At 43.0% G+C, this 23,975-nt stretch overlaps 1 protein-coding gene across 2 annotated transcripts in view; it reads left to right on the top strand.

Annotated features, from left to right (window-relative positions):
• dync2h1 (dynein cytoplasmic 2 heavy chain 1) overlaps positions 1-23,975 on the top strand; it is a 413,286-nt gene that overhangs the window by 39,133 nt on the left and 350,178 nt on the right. For both annotated transcript variants that reach the window (XM_033022666.1, XM_033022665.1), the window contains exons 7-16: positions 1,080-1,312; positions 2,398-2,532; positions 2,616-2,729; positions 5,449-5,560; positions 5,656-5,780; positions 7,003-7,178; positions 10,915-11,110; positions 11,257-11,352; positions 16,490-16,651; positions 19,245-19,343. In XM_033022666.1, coding sequence (XP_032878557.1) covers positions 1,080-1,312; positions 2,398-2,532; positions 2,616-2,729; positions 5,449-5,560; positions 5,656-5,780; positions 7,003-7,178; positions 10,915-11,110; positions 11,257-11,352; positions 16,490-16,651; positions 19,245-19,343 — 1,448 coding nt within the window. The remainder of the gene's footprint in view (positions 1-1,079; positions 1,313-2,397; positions 2,533-2,615; positions 2,730-5,448; positions 5,561-5,655; positions 5,781-7,002; positions 7,179-10,914; positions 11,111-11,256; positions 11,353-16,489; positions 16,652-19,244; positions 19,344-23,975) is intronic.

Here is a 23,975-nt window from a genome sequence, read left to right on the forward strand (position 1 = left end):
TCTTGTTAGGAATGGAGGACTATAATTCTAACGGATAGCTGTATCCTCACTGAAACATATGATGCTGAGAGATGATCTAATAGAGGTTTATAAAATTATGATGGTCATTGATCGGATAGAGAGTAAGAGTACTTTTCCCAGGGCAGGGGAGTCAGACCCAAAGGGCATGAGTTTTAGGTCAGAGGAGAGAAATTTAAAAGAATTCTGAGGGGTACGTTTATTCCACACAGCGGGTAGTGGAAGGAACAGACAGAGGACGTGATAGACACAGACACAGTTACAATATCTTAATCAGTATTTGGGCAGATACTTAGATAGGAAAGCAAAGCATACCTAAAGCAAGCAAATGGGGTTAGTGTAGATAGGCAGCATGGTCGACATGGACGAGCTTTGCTGAAAGGGCTCGTACGATTCAATTATGATATATTCTTCAGTCTAGTGCTGTGCATATCCTGTAAACAAACAACTTACTAGTTCATGTTGAAATATGCTAAATATTGGCAACATTGTGTTATGGTCAATCAAATAATGGTATTTCGCCTTTGCTAAATTCACAAATCACTACCATAAGTGAATAAATAAGCACACAATTAATTTATTTCTCAACTGGCTTTTCTTAATGCATGAGCTGATGATGCAGATTGGCATTACGGAAAATCACAATGCAGATTATGGTTATGGGACACAACCCCCCCCACTTTCTGTAACGTGGGTGTTGCCCATACTTCAACACTTGGATGTTTCTGGGGAATGTAACATTTTTTCACCATTTAAAAATAACAAAACTACGAAATATCCGTTCTATTTATTTATTTATTAGAATGTTGACATCTTTGGCAAAGCCAGCATTACTTACATTGCCCTTGTGGAGATAGTGGTGAGCCATCTTATTGAACCTTTGTTAGTTAGGGAGCTCCAGGATTTATACTCGGTGATCATGAAGGACCGTTATTATATGTCCAAGTTGCGATGGCATTTGGATCGGCAGGAAACATGTAAGCGGTGAGGTTTCCATGCACTTGCTGACAGTGGTCGTGGGTTTGGGATAATATAAATATTCCATGTTTTCTTTTCTCCAGGAAATGCCTTGGGTAGATTTGTGCAGAAAACTCTAATGCAGTTAAACTTGTGGGGAGATCCGTTCCACATTGTGAAGGAAAGCCTCAGGTCTGGCATAACCATTTGTGAACAATGGGTGTCAGCGTGTGATCACCTGACTGCACAGCTCTGGCGAAGATATACTCCTCATCAATGGAAAAGTGAGAAATATTATCCGGAATTGTTGGGTAAACTTGCCAAACGACTTGAGGAGGTACTGTCATAATTTTTTTTAGTTTTCTTCATTGCTTATGAAAATTGTATAATTTTGCTATTAATCTTGTGTATTGCTATTGGAGGAAACCACTATACATAATATTTAAATTAGCAATAGCAATGTGATACTGCAAATGTAAGCCTAGAAATTGCTTTACAATAGATAACTGTGTAACATTGTGCACTTTCACCATAGTGTGTTCTATTGTTCCAATGGACGTTCCCAGCTTCTAAGCCAATATACTTTGCTGGAAGAGAAGCTGAACGCTTTGTTACCTAGAAGGGATTTCAGTGCAGAATTTCTTGAGATTCATCGTTGGGGATTACTACAAAAAGGAGTAAACTTGTTTGGAAAATGGAATATTGGTTGCATTGTTGTAAAATCCACCTGTTGGATCTGCTAGCCAAAGGAAAAATTAATAACAAACAAATTTAGCACGTTGGGATTGCCTTTAGCATCGTAGATGTATTAAAGTTTGTGTAATAACAGTGTATATTAATTAAACCTTTCAATATAGAAGGCTGTTTATTGTAATATTTTTATGTGGATTTATCCTAAATGTTCCATCAATCAATAAAATACACAGAATTTGATTGTTTTGTTACTGGCTACTTAACCCAGTCAGTGTAAAAGTTAATACGCCATATAAGCAAATGGACCTAAATTTACTTGCATTGTTCGAAGATCCCTTTATCCACTTTTCCTTCATCAACTATCCTATCTTGGTCAAACCCTTATTGTTCAACATTATAATATAGTTCTTATTTTTATATTTAGTTGCTAAGATTTTCACACTTTAACTGACTGTAGTTGAAGCAAAATACTATTTGTCCATTCAGTGTTAGAATGAATGAATGGAAAGCTTCAAAGTCTGGGGTGGAAAAATACCTCTAATAGTTTTGCTACATAGAGGATACATGTAATTGAGTTTGGTTGCTGATTAAAACTTGTAGTTCTATGTATTCTGGGTTGGATGCAAACTAATTCTCTGCCTGACTTATAAAAACCTTATAAAAAAGTAAATTGCTGAATCAAAAGAAAATTTACTTCCCTGTAAACTATTTACTTCAATTGTTTTGCAGATACAAAATAGTAGAACAGTTCACGAGAAGCTTATGCGGCTGTTGCCTGCTGGAGAACAGCAATTGCTTCACAACGCCCATGTTTTTGAGCCCTTTGCTGGACTGAATCCCGTTCAATATAATCCTTACACTGAGGTTTGTTGTACTTTACCTTTTGATTTGTGTAAGCTCGATACTTAATAATTACCCGAATAAATATGAATTTCTCAATTTTCCAGCCACTCTGGAGAGCTGCCGTAGCCCAGTTTGAACGCTTAATATCTCCTTCGGAACAGAAGGTTGCAAGTAAACTGAAAGTTTCCATTGTGGAAGTTCAAGATAATCCCCAACAGGTAAAATAGTAATGCGTGGTCCTAATTGTATCTAGAGTCATGGTCATACAGTGTCGAAACAGGTCCTCTGGCCCAACTTGCCCACACCGACCAACATGCCCAATCTACACTAGTCCCACCTACCTGCATTTGGCCCATAACCCTCTAAACCTGTCCTATCCATGTACCTGCCCAAAGTTTTTTAAACATTGTGATAGTATCTGCTCACCTACTTCCTCCGGCAGCTCACTCCAAATACCTACCGCCCTTTGTGTAAAAAAATTGTCCCTCACATTCCAATTAAATCTTTCCCCCTTTGCCTTAAACCTAAGTCCTCAGGTTCTTGATTCTCCTACCCTGGGTAAAAGACTGTGCATTTGCTCTATCTATTCCTCTCATGATCTTCTACACCTCAATAAGATCACTCCTCATCCTCCCGCGCTGCAAGGAATACTATACTAGCCTGCTCACTCTCTTCCTATAGCCAAAGCCCCCGAGTGCACCCTTTCCAGTTTAACACCATTGTTCCTATAACAGGGTGACCATCACTTCAATCTTTTACGTTTCTTTACCTATCCAATTTATTGTTCACACGAAAGTCTGAAATCTTACCTTAATTTTCATAATTGTGCATGTTAAGAAGTTTTGCACTATCTGACCTTTCCGTCTGTAGTGGCGGCGCTGCCTTAGCAGCTGCGGCTCGCCTGCAGTCCGTCTGTTTTTTCTTTTTTTTGTTGTTTTCTTGTCCTGTTTTAGTTGGTTAATTTTAGTTATTAGGTTGTGTATGTGTGTGGGGGGGGGGGGGGGGGGGAGGAAGACTTGTTTTAGTCTCTTCCTTCGGGGGAATGCGACCTTTTCTTGTCGTATCCCCCATCTCCGTCTACGTCTGCGCTAAGGCCTAATGGCGGAGCTGGCGGCCTCCAACTGGGACCGACCTTGAGGCTCTGGAGGCAGAGCCAGCCAGGACTTACCAGTGTGGGGCTGGCCGACTTCGGGGCTGTGGCGGCGTTCCGGCAGCGGCCCGATTTTGGGGCTGGGGCGGCGTTCTGGCGGCACGACCGGGGCTATGGCGGCGTTCCAGAGGCCCGACTTCGGGGCTGTGGCGGCGTCCCGGCGGCCTGACTTCGGGGCTGTGGCGGCGTTCCGGCGGCAGCGACCCGACTTCGGAGCCTCGGACGCTCGGCCGCGGGCCAGTGGACGACATCATCGGGAGCTCGCAGATCACAGGTTGGTGACCTGTTTTCCGGAGCTCCCGCAACAACCGGTTTGTCCGCTGGACTGGAGGGCGGCAGCTTCTGCAGCTTCGACCACCCCTGGCCGCGGAGTTTCAACCGACCCGTTCGCGGAGCTCGGATTCAGCCGCGGAACTGACTTACTTACTATCACCCGGCATCACAATATCGGAAGCCTGGATCGCCTCAGCGCAGAGGGAGAACAAGGAGGGAAGAGATAAAGACTTTAAGACTTTTGCCTTCCATCACAGGGAGGAGGTGCCTGGCGAACTCACAGTGGTGGATGTTAAATTTGTGTTTATTGTGTGTTTTTGTTATTTCATTATATGTATGACTGCAAGGCATGAAATTTCATTCAGACCGGAAGGTCTGAATGACAATAAAGGATATTTTACTTTACTTACTTTTTAGTCTCCTGCACTGTTGCTATGAGACCCCTGTGCGTGTTTGAAGAATATCATCTCCTCTTCCATCTGGGCATAACAGAATTTTCAGGACTCAATCTTACAGCCAACAACTGTAGATAATTATTTCTGTCTGTATTAGAACGGTTAATTTCTGCCAATTTTTCTCTTCTTTGTTTGTAAAGTCTGGCCTGCTTGCCCTGTCCCATTGTCCCGTGTCCAATTAGCAATACATTACGCAGGCAAGGAAGCACAATCTGTCATTTAATTACCATGTTAATCCATTTGGCCTCACCCAATCAAAGATCCATCCCTCCCTCAGCTTGCCTGCTATTGAAAGCCGACTTGTTTTCTCTCTGGAGACATAGGAAACTGTAGATTCTGAAATATTGAGCAGTAAAATAATGATTTCCTCAATCTCTTAGATTTTTTCAACTCAGTTGTTAATTTGTTTTCTTCTTTTATTTCCCTTTCAAATTAATTTTTATTCATTTTTATTTAGCTATTTTGTAATCAACTATTTTCGTCCATTCCAGTTAGTATCTAACCTATTTAATCCCCTATCTAGTTGGATATTAAACATGGTTTTATAATTACTCACCAAGTCTGACTATTCGATGTTATTCTTCAATGGGATTCCTCACTGTAAAGGGTGAGAAATTGCCACAACAGTTGGGAAATTGTTGGCACGTCTGGGACTAACTCATCCACTTATGCAGAGAAATCTGAAACTTGGTGAGACTATTTTGGGCAAATATTGCTGTGATGTGGAATTGTTGGCATGGAATTATTGATTTCATGCTCATCTTTCAGGCTCATTTTTTCCCTACCGTTTGGAGCTTTGTAAGATACCATATAAAGCAAGAAACTTTCTAAAAAAAATATTTTGGACTCTCAGCACTTTTCTTGTCAATATCAAACTCTTAAGCATGAGTCTTCAACAAACTTGCCTTTCCTCCTTCTTTCCTAATTTCTCTCTTTCTCTCTCTCACTAACTGATTCACTGACAGACTGACAGACTGACTCACACACACGTATACACACACCTAGCTAACTGCAAAACCTATCATGTATCGTTTTAGAACTTGTATTTTTTTCTTCAAGCTCCTGCAGGCATTTCAAAAATACCAAGAACTCGTCAAAAGGCCAAGTATCAGCAAGGAACTACTTTCAGAGCGTGAAATGTTGGTGGCAAAACTTGCAGAATACATCAAAGGTAAGGGAAGCACAAGCATTTCTGAAAATACAATAATTTACATCAATTAATAAACAGATTATTGTTGCCTTCATTGATGATACTGTTTGAATTAGGCATCCACACTGATTTTGAGAATCGGCGATGTGGCATTCCTGGAGAACCTTCCGGGCCCCTCTCAGGCAAGAATCTCCCTGAGGTTGTCAATAATATTGTTTGGGTTAGACAACTGGAATTAAAGGTAATTATTTATTTAGTAAATGTCTTCTTTTTCCCCCCCAAATTTTGTGTTTGAAATTGTGAAATAAGAAAGAGGAAAGGAATAGCTATTTACTTTTGGTATTTGGAGTCATGCAACCTTGGCAATATAACTCCAATTGCACTGTTACAAAATAAAACAACAGGAATATTATCTCTACTATCCTGGCCATTCTTCTTCCCTCAATCGACATTTTTAAATGTAGAAACAAAGAACTGCAGATGCTAGTTTAAACCAAAGATAGACTCAATGTGTTGGAGTAACTCAGCGGGTCAGGCAGCATCTCTGGATATGAAAGGATGGATGATGTTTCAGGTCAGGACCCATCTTCAGACCTTCTGAAGAAGGATCCCGACCTGAAATGTCATCCATCCTTTTTCTCCAGAGATGGTGCCTGACCTGCTGAGTTACCCCAGTACTTTGGGTCTAACATTTTTTAATTGATTATTTGATCATTATTACAATGCTCTGTATGGAAACAGTTCTTGTGCAAATTGTCAACCAGAACGCCAAAAATATTTCATGAGAACACTTTGTAATGTTCTGAAAGATGTGAAGAACACAATATTAAAAGCAAGTCTATCTTTCAATCTTCAGTCAATGTTTTTGTTGCTTTGTTTTTTATTTGCTCTCATTGTCAAATGGAAACATTTTTGAAGATGATTTTGGATTTTACTGTGATGGAATAAAAGTACCAAGTTTCAATTGATCTAAACTGTAAACTAATTCACTTATTTCTTGTTTGTTTAATGAAAAATAGAGGCTAAATAATGGTTCCTTACATTAGAATTAAATGGGGAATTTATCGACCAAGTGTAATCATTGCAAAATGCTACCAATGCAAACTTTAGTTTAAGCAATTTTGTGCACTTTGTTTGGTGGGATTTTATTTCGCCATGTATCACTATCTTCAAACAATGAGAGGGAACCAGTTTATACAAGTATTGGTGCAAGAACACAGAACCAGTATTTGATTCAGATATGCGATCCAGTTGTAATAGATTTCCTGAAAATTGCTTTTACATAGCTGGTGATATCTTCTTTATTATGAATTTTCAACAAGCAGCAGGCAACAACTTCTGTTTATTCTTCCACATTGGAGTGGCGGCTGGTGGAAGAGTTGTACAGGGAAGATGATAAAATTTAAACTGGGAATAAGTAGGCAAGTTACATTACCAACATTAATGGTATGCCCTTCTTTCAGGCTGCAGATACCATGAAGGTTGCTGAGACTTTGCTGCATGACTTGTCAGGATTTCAATCATTTTGGCGAAATTGTAATGAACTTCTGGATCAGTTGAGGACCTATGAGCAAGAACAGTTTGATGACTGGTCAAGGGAAATCCAGTCATCTGTATCAGATCCCAAAGCTGGTATCAGGTATCTAAATGTGTTATGTGTTATGCATAAAGACAATTAGGAACAACAGACTATTTTTTTTTTAATGCATTTTTTTCCCTTGCTGGCAAAGACAAATTGTACGGTGGCACAGTGGTAGAATTGCTGCCTTACAGCAGTAGATTTGCTGCCTTACAGCGCTAGATACCCAGGTTCAATCCTGACCTGTTCATCGGGAGAGACATGGAGAACAGGGGAGAGAAAAGACTTTGCCTTCCATCACAGAAGTCTCACTGTGATGGATGTTTGTGTGAATTCAATTGTGTGTATGTCTGTAGGAAATTGTCTTTGTTTGTATGGCTGTGGAAACGGAATTTCGTTTGAGCCTCACTGAGGCTCAAATGACAATAAATATTGTATTGTATTGTATTGTTTGTACGTTCTCCCTGTGCCCATGTGGGTTTTCCCCGGGTGCTCCGGTTTCCTCCAGCATTCGAAAGACATATAGGTTTGTATGTTAATTGGCTTTGGTTGTAAATTGTCCCTAGCGTGTAGGATAGTGCTTGTGTACGGGGATCGATGATTGGCGCGGACTTGGTGGGCCAAAAGGCCTATGTCCGCCTTGAAACTCTAAACTAAACTAAAAGCGAAACAAACCATTTCAAATCTCCCCCCACCTATGTCCAAGACACCTCACATGCTCTTCATCACCTTCGTGACTTCCGTTTTCCAGGCCCCCACTCCCTCATCTTCACTATGGATGTCCAGTCACACTACACCTCCATCCTCCACCAGGAGGGTCTTAAAGCCCTCCGTTTCTTACTCGACCGCAGAACCAACCAATCCCCGTCTACTAATACTCTCCGCCTGGGCGAAGCTGGTTCTTGCCCTCAACAACTTTTCCTTTGACTCCTCCCATTTCCTCCAATTCCAAGGCGTAGCTATGGGCACACACGTGGGCCCCAGCTATCAAGTCAAGTCAAGTCAAGTTTATTCGTCACATACACATACGAGATGTGCAGTGAAATGAAAGTGGCAATGCTCGCGGACTTTGTGCAAAAAGACAAACAAACAAACAACCAAACAAACTATAAACACAATCATAAACACACACATATTCTTTTACATATTAAAAATTGGAAGGAAAAACATAGTAAAGTTAGCCCCTGGTGAGATGGGAATTTACAGTCCGAATGGCCTCTGGGAAGAAACTCCTTCTCAACCTCTCCGTTCTCACTGCATGGCAACGGAGGCGTTTGCCTGACCGTAGCAGCTGGAACAGTTCGTTGCATGGGTGGAAGGGGTCTCCCATGATTTTATTTGCTCTGGAGTTGCACCTCCTGTTGTATAGTTCCTGCAGTGGGGCGAGTGAAATTCCCATAGTGCGTTCGGCCGAAAGCACTACTCTCTGCAGAGCCTTCTTGTCCTGGGCAGAGCAATTCCCAAACCAGATGGTAATATTTCCGGACAAGATGCTTTCCACAGCCGCTGAGTAGAAGACTCTATGCCTGCGTCTTTGTAGGGTATGTCGAACAATCCTTGTTCGAAGCGTACCTTGGCCCTATCCCCGAACTCTATCTTCACTACATTGACGACTGCATTGGTGCTACCTCCTGCACCCATGCAGAACTCACTGACTTCATCCATTTCACCACTAACTTCCATCCGGCACTCAAATTCACCGGGACCATTTCTGACATCTCCCTACCGTTTCTAGACCTCACCATCTACATCGCAGGTAACAGACTAGTGACCGACATCTACTATAAACCCACTGACTCCCATGGCTATCTGGACTACACTTCTTCCCACCCTGCTTCCTGTAAGGACTCTATCCCCTACTCCCAATTCCTCTGTCTACGCCACATCTGCACCCAGAATGAGGTGTTCCATACCAGGGCATCGAAGATGTCCTCATTCATTAGGGAACGGGGTTTCCGCTCTTCTACTATATATGAGGCTCTCACCAGTATCCAGCAGCTCCGCTCTCACTCCCCATCCCCCTACTTGTAACGAGGACAGTGTCCCCCTTGTCCTAACCTTCCACCCTACCAGCCGTCGCACACAACATATAAGCTTCTGACATTTTTGCCACCTCCAATGGGATCCCACCACTGGCCACATCTTCCCATCTCCTCCCCTTTCTACTTTACGCAGAGACCGTTCCCTGGTCAATTCGTCCCTTCCCACCCAAACAACCCCCTCCCCTGGTACTTTCCCTTGCAACCGCTTGAGATGCTACACTTGTCGCTTTACCTCCCCCCTCGACTCCATCCAAGGACCCAAGCAGTCTTTCCAGGTAAGGCAGAGGTTCACCTGCACCTCCTCCAACCTCATCTACTGCATCCGCTGTTCCACGTGTCAACTTCTCTGCATCGGTGAGACCATGTGCAGACTTGCCGATCGCTTCGCCCAACACCTCCGCTCAGTTTGCAATAACCAACTTGATCTACCGGTGGCTCAGCACTTCAACTCCCTCTGCCATTCCGAATCTGACCTTTCTGTCCTGTGCCTCCGCCATTGCCAGAGTGAGGCCCAGCGCAAATTGGAGGAACAGCACCTCATATTTCGCTTAGGTAGCTTACACCCCAGCGGTATGAACATTGACTTCTCCAATTTCAGGTAGTCCTTTCTCCCTCCCCTTCCCAGCTCTCCCACAAACCTACTGTCTCCGCTTCTTCCTTTCTTTTTCCCGCCCCCCCGACATCAGTCTGAAGAAGGGTCTCGACCCGAAACGTCGCCTATTCCTTCTCTCCATAGATGCTGCCTCACCCTCTGAGTTTCTCCAGCATTTTTGTCTAATTTCAAATTCAAAGATTGTTTTTGCAAGTTGCATTCATTCCATTTTTAACTGTGTAAATAAAAGAGACAGAAACTTGTTTCTCTGATAAAATTGTAAATAGCTGACATGGAGGATAAACACCAATGTAGACAGGTGATGTTTTGCAGTCGTCATCCATATAGTTATTTATATATATTTTCAGCAAGGTTAGCAGTTTCAAGGGATATGGAATATGCTGGTGTTAAATAGCTGCTGTTTAAGCTGCTGATAGAGTAATGGCAGCAGTTAGTGAAACATTAGAAAAATGAAAATGAATTCCACTTCTCAATGGGAAGAGTAGATTAATGTTGCAGATTCTACATTTGCTACTATTAATCAATAGCACTTTATAGAGCCAGGATGTCATAGTGCGTCATACACCATATGAAACAGAAATAAGAACAAAATATCTGAAATTGTAGTAGTTCATGCAGCATCTGTGAAAAGAAAAAAAATTAATGTTTCAGGTCTGGGACCTTTCATCAGAACGGAGTAATGATTGCAACACACATTTTGTTTTCCAGATTCCAACCACCCATCAATGAAAAAAATCCTTGCTCAGATTGCATCTAAATCTCTTATCCCTTTTCTAAACCGACATCCATTAATTTGGAAACTTCTGGTGTGGGGATAAGTTTCCCACTGTCCATCCCATCAATGCTGCTCTTAATTTGCTGTACCTCCATCATGCCACCCCCCATCCCTTCATTCTTCTCGGCTCCAATGGGAATTTGGATAAAGATTAGTTATAAAGAGCACAATGTTTCTTTTCTGTATTGGTCATATATGGCTTTGGAAATACAAATTTTGATCTCTTGTAATTTGAGTAAATAGTAGGCAATCTATACCTTGTGAGATATTGCATTAGTGCACTTTTATTACTATGCCAAGCCATATATAAATTTGTGTAAATGTACAATGATGTAACTGTTGACATTTTCGTGTACTTTGTGATAGTTTACAGGCCAATGGTCGAGTTATAGAATTGGATCACTCCGATGGGAAGTTGAAGATACATTACTCTGATCGCCTTGTGTCTTTGTTGAGGGAAGTGCGTCAGCTCTCCGCTTTGGGGTTTGCCATTCCTGCAAAAATCCAACATACGGCAAATACAGCTCAGAAGTTTTACAGACAAGCAGTTATTCTCAAACAAGTCAGTACTGTATTTCTTTGTTTGATTCCCCTTCTTGCACTTGCCCTCATGGTATCTTCTTTTCTTACATTGATATTTTTTAAACTGCTCTTTAGAGTGAGAATCCAGGCTTCATTGTTAAATAATCTTACAATTTCCCGTTTCAGGTCGCTCACTTTTACAATACTATTGATCAGCAGATGATTCCGAGCCAGAGACCCATGATGCTAAACTCTGCTTTATCCTTTGAACAGATAATAAAGGTAAGATCATTAGAGGAGAACAATATCAGTTCTTTAGATACACAGGCCTAGAAATGCCTCCCTATCATTCATGGTTAACATTCAGGAGGGATAGACAGAAAGGAAAAGGAGGCGGGGTAGCGTTGCTGGTTAGAGAGGAGATTAACGCAATAGAAAGGAAGGACATTAGCTTGGAGGATGTGGAATCGATATGGGTAGAGCTGCGAAACACTAAGGGGCAGAAAACACTAGTGGGAGTTGTGTACAGGCCACCTGACAGTAATAGTGGAATTGGGGATGGCATCAAACAGGAAATTAGAAATGCGTGCAACAAAGGTAAAACAATTATAATGGGTGACTTCAATCTACATATAGATTGGGTGAATCAAATTGGCAGGGGTGCTGAGGAAGAGGATTTCTTAGAATGTATGCGGGATAGTTTTCTAAACCAACATGTAGAGGAACCAACGAGAGAGCAGGCTATTCTAGACTGGGTATTGAGTAATGAGGAAGGGTTAGTTAGCAGTCTTGTTGTGCATGGCCCCTTGGGCAAGAGTGACCATAATATGGTTGAGTTCTTCATTAGGATGGAGAGTGACATTGTTAATTCAGAAACAAGGGTCCTGAACTTAAAGAAAGGTGACTTTGAGGGTATGAGACGTGAATTGGCCAAGATAGAATGATTCTTAAAGGGTTGACGGTGGATATGCAATGGAAGGCATTTAAAAACTGCATGGATGAACTACAACAATTGTTCATCCCAGTTTGGCAAAAGAATAAATCAGGGAAGGTAGTGCATCCGTGGATAATACAATACAATACAATACAATACAATACAATTTATTGTCATTTGAGCCTCAGTGAGGCTCAAACGAAATTCCGTTTCCACAGCCATACAAACAAAGACAATTTCCTACAAACATACACACAATTTAATTCACACAAACATCCATCACAGTGAACCTACTGTGATGGAAGGCCAAGTCTTTTCTCTCCCCTGTTCTCCATTTCTCTCCCGAGGTCCAAGCCCCAGGCGGGCGATGATAAGTCCCACGGCCATTTTAGGCCATGCCAGGCGATTTACGGCCCCGCTCCTGATCTAAAAGTCACAGTGTTGGAGCCCCCGGCGGGCGCTGGAATCTCCCACGGCCATGAAGCTGCGCCGGGCGATGTACGGCCCCACTCCGGGTCGTTCCAACCCCGCGACACGGGCTGGAGAAGTCGCGTTGCGGGAGCTCCAGGAAGTGGTCTCTCTCTCCCCCCGGACCCGCGAGCTCCCGATGTCCCAGTCCACCGGACCTGCGGCTGCGTTGCTGGAGCCTCCGAGCCCCAGGAGTCGAGTCGCAGCAGCAAGTCACCACCGCTCCCCACGCTCCGAGGCCGGCCAGCCCCACGATGGTGAGTAGTCCGCAGCTCCGCAGTCTCCAGAGCCCCCGGGTCGTTCAGGTTGGAGGCCGCTCCATGGTGCTAGGCCCCAACGACAACGGACACCCGACAGGGAAAAGGTCGGGTCTCCCGGACAGGGAGGAGATTTTAAAGTTTCCCCCTTCACCCCGCCCCCCACAGATACACATTTAAAAACACTATTAAAAAAACACCAACACTACATTTAACTAGACAAAAAATAAATAAAAAAGACAGACAGGCTGTAGGGGCCGCTGCAACGGGTGAGTCGCTCTGCCACGGGGATAACAAGGGAAATCAGGGATAGTATCAAAACAAAAGATGAAGCGTACAAATTAGCCAGAAAAAGCAGCCTACCAGAGGACTGGGAGAAATTCAGAGTCCAGCAGAGGAGGACAAAAGGCTTAATTAGGAAAGGGAAAATAGATTATGAAAGAAAACTGGCAGGGCACATAATAACTGACTGCAAAAGTTTTTATAGATATGTGAAGAGGAAAAGATTAGTTAAAACAAATGTAGGTCCCTTGCAGTCAGAAACAGGTGAATGGATCATGGGGAACATGGCAGACCAATTGAATAACTACTTTGGTTCTGTCTTCTCTAAGGAAGACATAAATAAACTGCCGGAAATAGCAAGGGACCGGGGGTTAAATGAGATGGAGGAACTGAGTGAAATCCAGGTTAGCCGGGAAGTGGTGTTAAGTAAATTGAATGGATTAAAGGCCGATAAATCCCCAGGGCCAGATAAGTTGCATCCCAGAGTATTTAAGGAAGTAGCCGCAGAAATAGTGGATGCATTAGTGATAATTTTTCAAAACTCTTTAGATTCTGGAGTAGTTCCTGAGGACTGGAGGGTAGCTAATGTAACTCCACTTTTTAAAAAGGGAGGGAGAGAGAAAACGGGGAATTACAAACCATTAGTCTAACATCGGTAGTGGGGAAAATTCTGGAGTCAGTTATTAAAGATGGGATAGCAGCACATTTGGAAAGTAAGTGGTGAATTAATTGGACAAAGTCAACATGGATTTATGAAAGGTAAATCATGTCTGACGAATCTTATAGAATTTTTCGAGGATGTAACTAGTAGAGTGGATAAGGGAGAACCAGTAGATGTGTTATATCTGCACTTTCAGAAGGGTTTCGACAAGGTCCCACATAAGAGATTAGTATACAAATTTAAAGCACACGGTATTGGGGGTTCAGTATTGATGTGGATAGAGAACTGGCTGGCAGACAGGAAGCAAAGAGTAGGAGTAAACTGGTCCTTTTCAGAATGGCAGGCAGTGACTAGTGGGGTACCGCAAGGCTCAGTGCTGGGACCCCAGCTATTTACAATATATATTAATGATCTGGATGAGGGAATTGAATGCAACATCTCCATGTTTGCGGATGACACGAAGCTGGGGGGCAGTGTTAGCTGTGAGGAGGATGCTAGGAGGCTGCAAGGTGACTTGGATAGGTTTGGTGAGTGGGCAAATGCATGGCAGATGCAGTATATTGTGGATAAATGTGAGGTTATCCACTTTGGTGGTAAAAACAGGAAAGTAAACTATTATCTGAATGGTGGCCGATTAGGAAAAGGGGAGATGCAACGAGACCTGGGTGTCATGGTACACCAGTCATTGAAAGTAGGAATGCAGGTGCAGCTGGCAGTGAAGAAAGCAAATGGTATGTTAGCATTCATAGCAAAAGGATTTGAGTATAAGAGCAGGGAGGTTCTACTGCAGTTGTACAGGGTCTTGGTGAGACCACACCTGGAGTATTGCGTACAGTTTTGGTCTCCTAATCTGAGGAAAGACATTGTTGCCATAGAGGGAGTACAGAGAAGGTTCACCAGACTGATTCCTGGGATGGCAGGACTTTCATATGAAGAAAGACTGGATAGACTCGGCTTGTACACGCTAGAATTTATGAGATTGAGGGGGGATAATATAGAAACTTACAAAATTCTTAAGGGGTTGGACAGGCTAGATGCAGGAAGATTATTCCCGATGTTGGGGAAGTCCAGAACTAGGGGTCACAGTTTAAGGATAAGAGGGAAGTCTTTTAGGACCGAGATTAGAAAATCATTTTTTACACAGAGAGTGGTGAATCTGTGGAATTCGCTGCCACAGAAGGTAGTTGAGGCCAGTTCATTGGTTATATTTAAGAGGGAGTTAGATGTGGCCCTTGTGGCTAAAGCGATCAGGGGATATGGAGAGAAGGAAGGGATGGGATACTGAGTTGGATGATCACCCATGATCATATCGAATGGCGGTGCAGGCTCGAAGGGCTGAATGGCCTACTCCTGCACCTATTTTCTATGTTTCTATGTTTCTATTACTAAAAGGTTATTTCATAGCATACGAAAATAGTACTGTGGCTTAAGCTAAATGCAAAGCACTGAAGGAACTCAGCCTGTCAGGCAGCATCTGTTGAAAAAATGGACAGATGATGCATTGAGTGAAGATCCTTCTTCAGACTGGAAGGACATTCTTTTTTTTACAGCAGTAGTGACCAGAAAAAGTAGAATTTCAATAATATTTGTTAATATTTTAAGTAACTGTTTTTCATAGGGGGATTTTTATTTTTTATAGAAATAAATACTTCAGTCTGCTTCAAGTGAGCAATCGGAACAAATTGGTCGCTTTGGCAAAGTAAGAGCATATAAGGGATATTTCCTTAGCCAGGGTGTCTATAACTAGAGGTCATTACTTCATGTATGGAGTAGGGGATTTAGAGGAGATGTGAGATTGAAATGTGTAAAGTACTTCCTGAGGGAGTGGTGGAGGTTGATACTCTCCCAACATTTAAGAATAATTTAGATACAGTACATGCTTGAAATGCCATGGCATGGAAGGCTAGAGGCTGCGTGCTGGAAAATGGAATTAATACAGAAATGACTGGCGTAGATATGATGGACCAAATGGTCTGCTTCCCAGTGTATGCATTAGAATGTGACTATATGATTAGGGAACTGAAAGCTTGGTCAAAAATACCTTTTATGTAGAGAGATAAGAGGCAGAAGTATTAATAGTCATAGTCACAGAGTAATTGAATTACACAGCATGAAATCAGGCCCTTTGATCCAACTCATCCATGCTGACCAAGATGTCCCATCTAGACCCATTGGTCCACGTATGGCTCATATCCCTCTAAATCTTTATCTCAGACTTTCATTTTTGATGCACATTGTATGCCTGTAGTGCCCAGCTCAGATTTAACATTTATTAAAAAAGTAAATCCAAGAATGTATAATTCTTTGCTTTATTTGCAGTTGGCATTAAGAATTGCGAACGTATGATTTTGGCTAGGTAGCGTCATTGTTTTGTGAGTTTTGTTTAGTATCCCAGCCATTCTGCTTCCTCAGTAAGTAGGAAGGGTCTTAACAATAATGTGCAATTTTAGTTTTGTTTAGTTTAGAGAAACTGCGCTGAAACAGGCCCTTCGGCCCACTGGGTCTACGCCGACCAGACCCGCACACCAACACTATCCTACACACACTAGGGACAATTTTTACATTTACCAAGCCAATTAACCTACATACCTGTATGTCTTTGGAGTGTGGGAGGAAACCGAAGATCTTGGAGAAAACCCACACAGGTCACGGGGAGAACGTACAAACTCAGCACCCGTAGTCGTGATCGAACCCTTGTCTCCGGCACGGCATTCGCTGTAAGGCAGCAACTCTACCGCTGCCCTACCGTGCCGCCCGCTGCGCTACCGTGCCACCCGCAAAAAATATTTTTTATCATCTTTCATCATCTTTAATTAGAACCCAAAAGCTGGAAGCAAAGAATCTGGTGGAAAAGTACAAATCACTTGGGATAATCCCAGAGAGCTGGAGGCTTACATTCAGAAACTTCACACTGCAACGGAACGTCTAACTACAGAGAACAGAAAGTTGAGGAAGTGTCACACTGATTTCCGTGATAAGGTAGGAATATTAACTATAGAACACTTGATTATTTCTAACTCTATCAAACCCAATCTCTCCATATCCTCTGAGTTTTTTGTGTAAAGATTAAGCAAATTATTTTTTTAAATTAATTTATCATTTGGCTACTCTGTTAGACTCTATCTTGCCACCTTTTGGCAAATAACTACGTAATCACAATCAATGTTATCTCTTCCTGCCTGCCTTGGTTCTTCATCTCATGTTATGAATACTTGCTTTCTTTCCACTTTATTTCTCCTCCACCTAATTTGCTGAGTTTTTGTGGAATGTTAAACATGACTTTCTTTGAGGCCAATGCCGCTAATTTAAAAAAATCCGTATTTTACAAAGCAAATCCGTACATCCGTATTCTTATCGCATTTCCGTACAAAATATGGAAAATCCATACTACTTGGCAGCTCTGGCATGTAAATACTAACATTTATAATTAAAGAAATATTCAATATTGATCAATATTGATCAATATTGAACAATATTGAACAATAGGGAGTTTCAATAAGCAATCAAAACCAATTTGGTTCTCTGGAGACATTAGAAGATGAAACAGAAAGCTTAGTCAAATAGAAAAGTTGGTAATTGACATTGAAATCAATGGGGATATATTTCACATCAAAGTATGCATCTTGCACATACTCCCCTAAATATTTGGGGGGTGCCGTCAAGATAACCAAGGCAAGCATATAATGTACACCATGGCCACTGTGTAGATAACGGAGATGTGAATGTATAGGCTGGTGGATTTTTTTTTTGAATCTCAGCACTTCTAGCAAGTTCAACATTTGTAGTTTAATCCTGATTGCCCTTGAGAAGTCTGCCTTTTTGACCCTTTCTTTTCTTTCTGCTGAAAGTATTCCAACAATTATATTTGGGAGGGAGTTGCAGAATTTAAACTCAGCAAAACAAAGAGGGACCGATGATGTATTTCCATGTTAGGGTGACGGCCACCTTGGAAGGAAACTTAGAAACACAATCTCTTGCCACATTGCCCAGAAATGTCCTCCCTCCACTGTTATAATATAGCCATGGATCACCTCCAGTTCAACAATGACTGCAGAAGGGCATGCCGACTTTAGCACAGGACATGCCTCAAGAAGAGGTGTCACTCTGCTGAAGCTGTAATGCAGGAATACATGTGTGCTCGGCAACATATAATTGACAGAACTTGCAACCAATGGATCAATTCTAAGATCTGCAGTCCTGCAATATCTAGTCGTGAATGGTGGTGGAGAAATTAGACAGTTAATGGGAGGGGGATACTTTAAGAACATTCCCTTTTCCAGCGATAGTGGTCCCATCATATGAGGGCTAAAGATGAGGCCGAAGCATTTGTAACCATATTCAAATGTAGTTTAAATGTATGGATGCGTTTTGTGGTGCTTATGTTTTAACAATCACAAATTTTAGAAATATTTCAATAGTTCCCAAGTGGTGTTTTTGCATGTTTGTGAACGTAGACATTCAGTAACAAACTTGGCAATCTGTAGGGCTGGGGATCAAGTCTTACCAGTTGTTAAAGATTTCTGGAAGCACATCTGGCCAAATGCACTGAGAGAGCTCCTTTATCATGCCTCACTGATGAACCAGTAAGCAACCTCCTAAAGGGCCTGTCCCACTTTCACGAGTTATTCATGAATTCTCCCGAGTTTTCCCCTTGATTCAAACTCGCAGAATGTTCGTAACGAGTCCGTAGGAGGTCTTAGGAGTTCGTAGATATATCGTAGCGGCTCGTTATGCCAGCCGTAGGTACTCGTGGGATCAGGTAAGTCAGGACGTATTTTCCAGCCCGATAAAAAATGTCCACGAGTAAAAAAATGGTTGGGATGAAAGAAATTGCAACTTTTTACTTGTAAGGAGGGCATCAAAATAGTCGTGGGAATTCGTAGACATACTCGGAGTTCGTAGGAGTTCGTGAACATAGTCGTGAAAGGTCGTAGGAGTTCGTAGCTTACCACGAACTTGATTTTTAGGTCCTTTAAACTCGGCAGAGGCTTTGAATTAAGTTGTGACGGTGGGACAGGCCCTTAAGGGAGTTCATGCCCAGAGCCTTGGAAGAAAGGTGATAGTCCAAAGGCAGGCAAGCTGTGTGCCTTGATAACCTGCCAGTCAGTAGAATAATCAACCCCATAACTTCAGTTTTGTAGCAGTTAGCTAGTACGATTAATTGACTTCTTCTTTGATTTTAAATGCCATTATAGGAATTTATAAATGCTGATTGTAAATTAAATTTGTGGTAGGGATTCTGGAGGCATTATGGCGAGATTCATATTTTATGCTCCTGTTACCTTTAAAGTAAATGGAATGGAATTGTACTTTCTACTTAAGAAAACACTGGAAATATTCAGGAAGTCTGAGGAGAGAGGAAATAGAATTATTGTTTTAGGTTGTTAGTGTTTCGTCAGTACTTCATACAGTGTTCTATTTAGCTGCATTTTAGGTCCCTGTACATTTTACATATCATATTTGCCTTTTCTTAGAAAATACAATAAGAAAGTTTACAAGCCAAATAATTAAATCATAACTTTTTGACAGTTTACTGTTTTGACTCCTGGTAAGAGGGATCTTAATCTTGTAGGTTGTAGCTCTTATGAACGTTGATTTACTTCGCCAACAACAACGATGGAAAGATGGACTGCAGGAACTCAGATTTGTGTTCTCCACCCTTGAATCACAGGTACTTTGAGCCGTTCATTTGTGGCATTGTAACTTGACCGGTCATTCTTAAGAAAGATTTTAGTAGGACTGAATTACATTTTCATATTTTTTAGATAGACTGCATGCCATCTGTAAAAATTATTTACCAAAGGTTGTAGGCTAGCACTCTTTATTGCAGTAAATGCAGGGAATACTTAGCAGATCAAAAGCAAGAATACTTTCTGTTAACTTTAGATCGATGATCTTTCATTAGATTTTTTGGATGAAAGTTCATTGATTGGAGGCATGAATTCTGTTGAAACATTCAAAGTTGGAGCTTGCCTTGTCGAGCGCTCTGTGCCTGAACCAATACTTTACCATTGAAATACACTGAAAAGATACACTACTGAGAATCGGCAAAACATCATTTAACCTCCTGGTGTACGTAGTAACTGTTCTTCAGAGCTCCATTGCGTGTCTTGGATCAAGTCAAATTCTCAATTTGCTGCTTTACTTCTCAACACACACCAAGTTATATCTGCACCATGTTGTCTGTGGCTGTAATTTCTGCCTAAATCAGTCTCTCTCAGCTGTAAGCTTCTTCTTGAGAACCATAGGTACACACCTTGGTATATGTACTACAGTCTACCTCCTTGTTGGTATTTGTTGGTATTTATTTTCTGATTTCCATGTTCTGTATTGCATATTCATTTTGAGTTCTACAGATGAAGCGATTGTTTGCATTGAAGCATTCTTCACGATGCTGCCATCCTGTTCAGGCCAAAATATCTTGTTTGGTTGACACCCATTCTGTCTACCACCGATGCAAAGTAGCTGCTGTTTAGAGTTTCCTTTATTGTCATTCAAACTTTTAGTTTGAACGAAATTGCGTACCTTGCAGTCATGACAGAAAATAAAATAACAGAACACACAATGAACACAGTTTAACATCCACCACAGTGAGTCTACCAGGCACCTCCTCACTGTGATGGAAGGCAAAAGTCTTAAAGTTCTTGTCTCTTCATTGTTCTCCCTCTGCGTTGAGGCAATCCAGGCTTTCGGTGATGGTAAGTCCCGCGGTCGAATCCGAGCTCCGCGAACCGTCCGGTTCAAACTCCGCGGCCCGGGGCGGACGAAGCTGCCACCCTCCAGTCCAGCGGACGAAGCTGTTGTTACGGGAACTCCGGGAATCGGTCACCAACCTGGGACCTGCGAGCTCCCGGCGTTGTCGTCCACTGGGCCTGCGGCCAAAGCCTCCGAGGCAACGAAGTCAGGCCGCAGCCACAGTGCCACTAAAGCCCCGAAGATGGCCAGCTTCGAGATGGTGAGTCCAGGCTCTGCCTCCGGAGCCTCGAGGTCGGTCCCGGTTGGAGGCCAGCAGCACCACGATTAGGCCTCAGTGCAGACGGAGACGGATATATGACAAAGAAAAGGTTGCATCCCTTTGAAGGAAGGGGTAAAACAAGTTTCCCCCACCTCCCACACATTCACAACTAAAAATAAACTAAAACATACATCTAACAAGACACAAGACAAAAGACAAAAGGGGGGCGCTGACCTGTGCGCGGCTGCCCAGCCTGCAGCTGTCTGTCTTTTCATCTTTTTTTTATTTTTAGTTAGTTAAAGTGTTTTTGTTTCTGGAGTTCTAGACTTTTTTATGTGGGGGGTGGGGGGGGGTAAGGGGGAAACTACCTTTCAGGGTCCCTACCTGGTCGGAGAGGCAGCTTTTCTCCGGGCTGCAGCTTCGACCCGTCCTCGCGGCCTACCAGCAGGCCTGGAGCGGCGTTTCCTGTCGGGCACTGCCCAGAACCACGGCTTCGGCAGCGGCACAGCGCTGGAGCGCTATCGTGGAGCGGGCGACGCCTTGCCTGGGTCGCCGCGCTGGAGCTCCGGTGAGCTGAAGACCGCCGAGTAAAACATCGCGGAGCTGCGAGTTTGAGGAGCGGCCAGCTGCGGGCAGCGGCGCTGAACTGTACACCGGGAGCCTGGGATCTCTAGATGAGATCGCCAGTAGTGGAGCTCCAACCGGCGCGGCCTTGTTGGCTTCGGAAGCCGCGGCCTCCAGTACGGAAGCGGCCGTTCCAGGGTTCCCAGGCCGCTGTGAGGATTCTCCCGACGCCGGAGCAACATCACCCGGCGAGAACGGCCAGGAACATCGGGCCTCCGTAGAGGCAACTGTGGAGGCCTCAATGGGCCCGACTATGGGTGAACTGGGGTTGGGGACTGGACATTATGCCTTCCCTCATGGTGGGAGCCATTGTGGGGGGATGTTCTTTATGTTTAAATCTCTTATTAATGTTATGTCTGTATTCTTTCTTTATGTGCTGCATTGGCAAGAAGCATTTCACTACACCTAGGTGTATGTGACCAATAAAGAACCTTTGACCTTTGACCTTTTTTTGAAAAGAAAACAAAAAAATGGAAAGGACAGACGGACTGCAGGCGAGCCGCAGCTGCATGGCAGCGCCACCACTTCCGGAATGTAGCTGCTGTATGTATAATCCATTAAATGCTCTGTTGTTTTTCCAAAAACTCAAGCAGTTCAATAAGGCTTCTCATCAGCACCACGCCAAGGACAAATGCGGCTGGGCAATAAAAATAAAACAAAAATTCCAGATGCACAAATTCTGAAATTTTACCATAAAATATTGGAAACACTCTGAAGGTTATGCAGCATTTGCGGAGAGTCAAACAGATCCAACGTTTCAGATCGAAAATACTTCATCAGACTTGGAAAGAGAATAAACAAGTTAATTTTAAGTTGCAAATAACATCTGGAGGGATGGAATGCACAAAGCGAATATTTGTGATGGGGTGAAGCCAAGTGAATTTTAAAGAGAACATCACTGGCCACTGTCTTCTTAGTTGGCAGTAAAATCAGGATCATTGCACATCAACATAATTTCTGAATCTATCCCAAAGATGTGTGGGTTAATAGGTTAATTGTCCATTATAAATTATCCCAAGTGTGTAGTTGAGTGGTAGAACCTAGGAGGAGTTGAGGGGAGAATAAAATGGGATGAATGTAGTGTTATACTAGACTAATGGGACCCGTTGGGTCCCATGTTCACATGGGAGGGCTGGTACCCTGATGCAATATTCTACCTCTCCACCAATTCCAATATTGGTGGCCAGTGGGGTGGGCTTTCTGGAGCGCTGGTATGGGTGTTGTTGACTGCAGGGACTACTGGTCTCCAGAGGTCTAGTATGGACATTGTGGGCCAAATGGATTCTTGGGGTGGCAGCTCAGTCCCTCAAGCCTGATCTGCTGGCAACTCACTCATGGCTGGTGGGCTGGCAGTTGACTCATGGCTATTCCTTGAAATTCCATTTCAAGCAGAGTGCAAGGCTGCCAAATTCAAATCCATTTTCCTACCATTTCAAGCATGGTGCAAGGCCACCAAATTCAGGTTCAGTTTCCTACCACTTCAAGCAGGGTGCAAGGCCACCGAATCCAAGTGCAATTTCCAACCACTTCAAGCAGGGCGCAAGGCCACCAAATTCAAGTGCAGTTTCCAACCACTTCAAGCAGGGCGCAAGGCCACCAAATTCAAGTGCAGTTTCATACCATTTCAAGGAGGGTGCAAGGCCACCAAATTCAAATGCAGTTTCATACCATTTCAAGCAGAGTGAAACCACCATAAAACCACACAAAACACCACACTCACAGTTCAGTAGACATTCAGTGTGTTCAGTTGATTCACAGCTCAGACAGTGTCGTGACCTCTCCCTCCCCCATCATGCAGAGACTGAGCCACACCCACACATCTGGGTTTTATAATCCCTCCCCCTCTGGAAAAGGTGTGGCCTTCATGGCGTGATTGACAGGAGAGAGATTCTCAACATTTTTTAAACACGAATAACACTCTTATTTTTCATTAATGGGAAGAATCCTCTGCACTTGATGAGCGGAGGGGGACTGAGTAAGATGGCCAAAATCACAGCCGTAAGTGGTAGAGTTTTATCTAAAATCACTATAGTGCAAACAGGAAGTTGTATAGTTTAGACAAACAACCCTTTGCAGTGCCTTTTCACTTCAACCCAAAACCCCCAAACAACCCTTTGCAGTGCCTTTTTACTTCAACCCAAAACCCCCAAACAACCATTTGCAGTGCCTTTTTACTTCAACCCAAAACCCCCAAACAATCATTTGCAGTGCCTTTTTACTTCAAACCAACCATATTTTAATTTTCAAACTACATTAAGGACACTCACAGTTGAGTAGACATGTGTTCACTGTTATTCAGAGCTCAGAGAGACGTGGCCCTCTCGCTTCCTCCATCTTGCAGAGACTGAGTGAGGCATACCACTTCTGGGTATTATAGTCCCTCCCACCAGCAGGGGCAGCAGAGAGAATGGCGAAATTTTTAAAAACGTTAATATCTCTCTGATTTTTCATCGATGGGATAAATCCTCCGGCCCAGTCCGGCGGAGGGGGGCTCTGAGTAAGGTGGCCAAAAATGACGGCGGTAAGTGGCGGCGTTCTCTCGGAAATCACATCGTAGTGAGTCAAAAGCGGTCAAGATCTTACTTTTAGTAATATAGATTAAAGGGCGCTTGATGATTGGCATTGACTTGGTTGGACAAGGGATCTGTTCCATGCCATATAACCCTCCGATTCTGTGACTGTCTCCCTCAACTAAAACTTCCAGGGCTGAGAGAAATGAATTCT

This window comes from Amblyraja radiata, chromosome 6, assembly GCF_010909765.2.
Source record: "Amblyraja radiata isolate CabotCenter1 chromosome 6, sAmbRad1.1.pri, whole genome shotgun sequence".
Lineage (NCBI taxonomy): Eukaryota > Metazoa > Chordata > Chondrichthyes > Rajiformes > Rajidae > Amblyraja > Amblyraja radiata.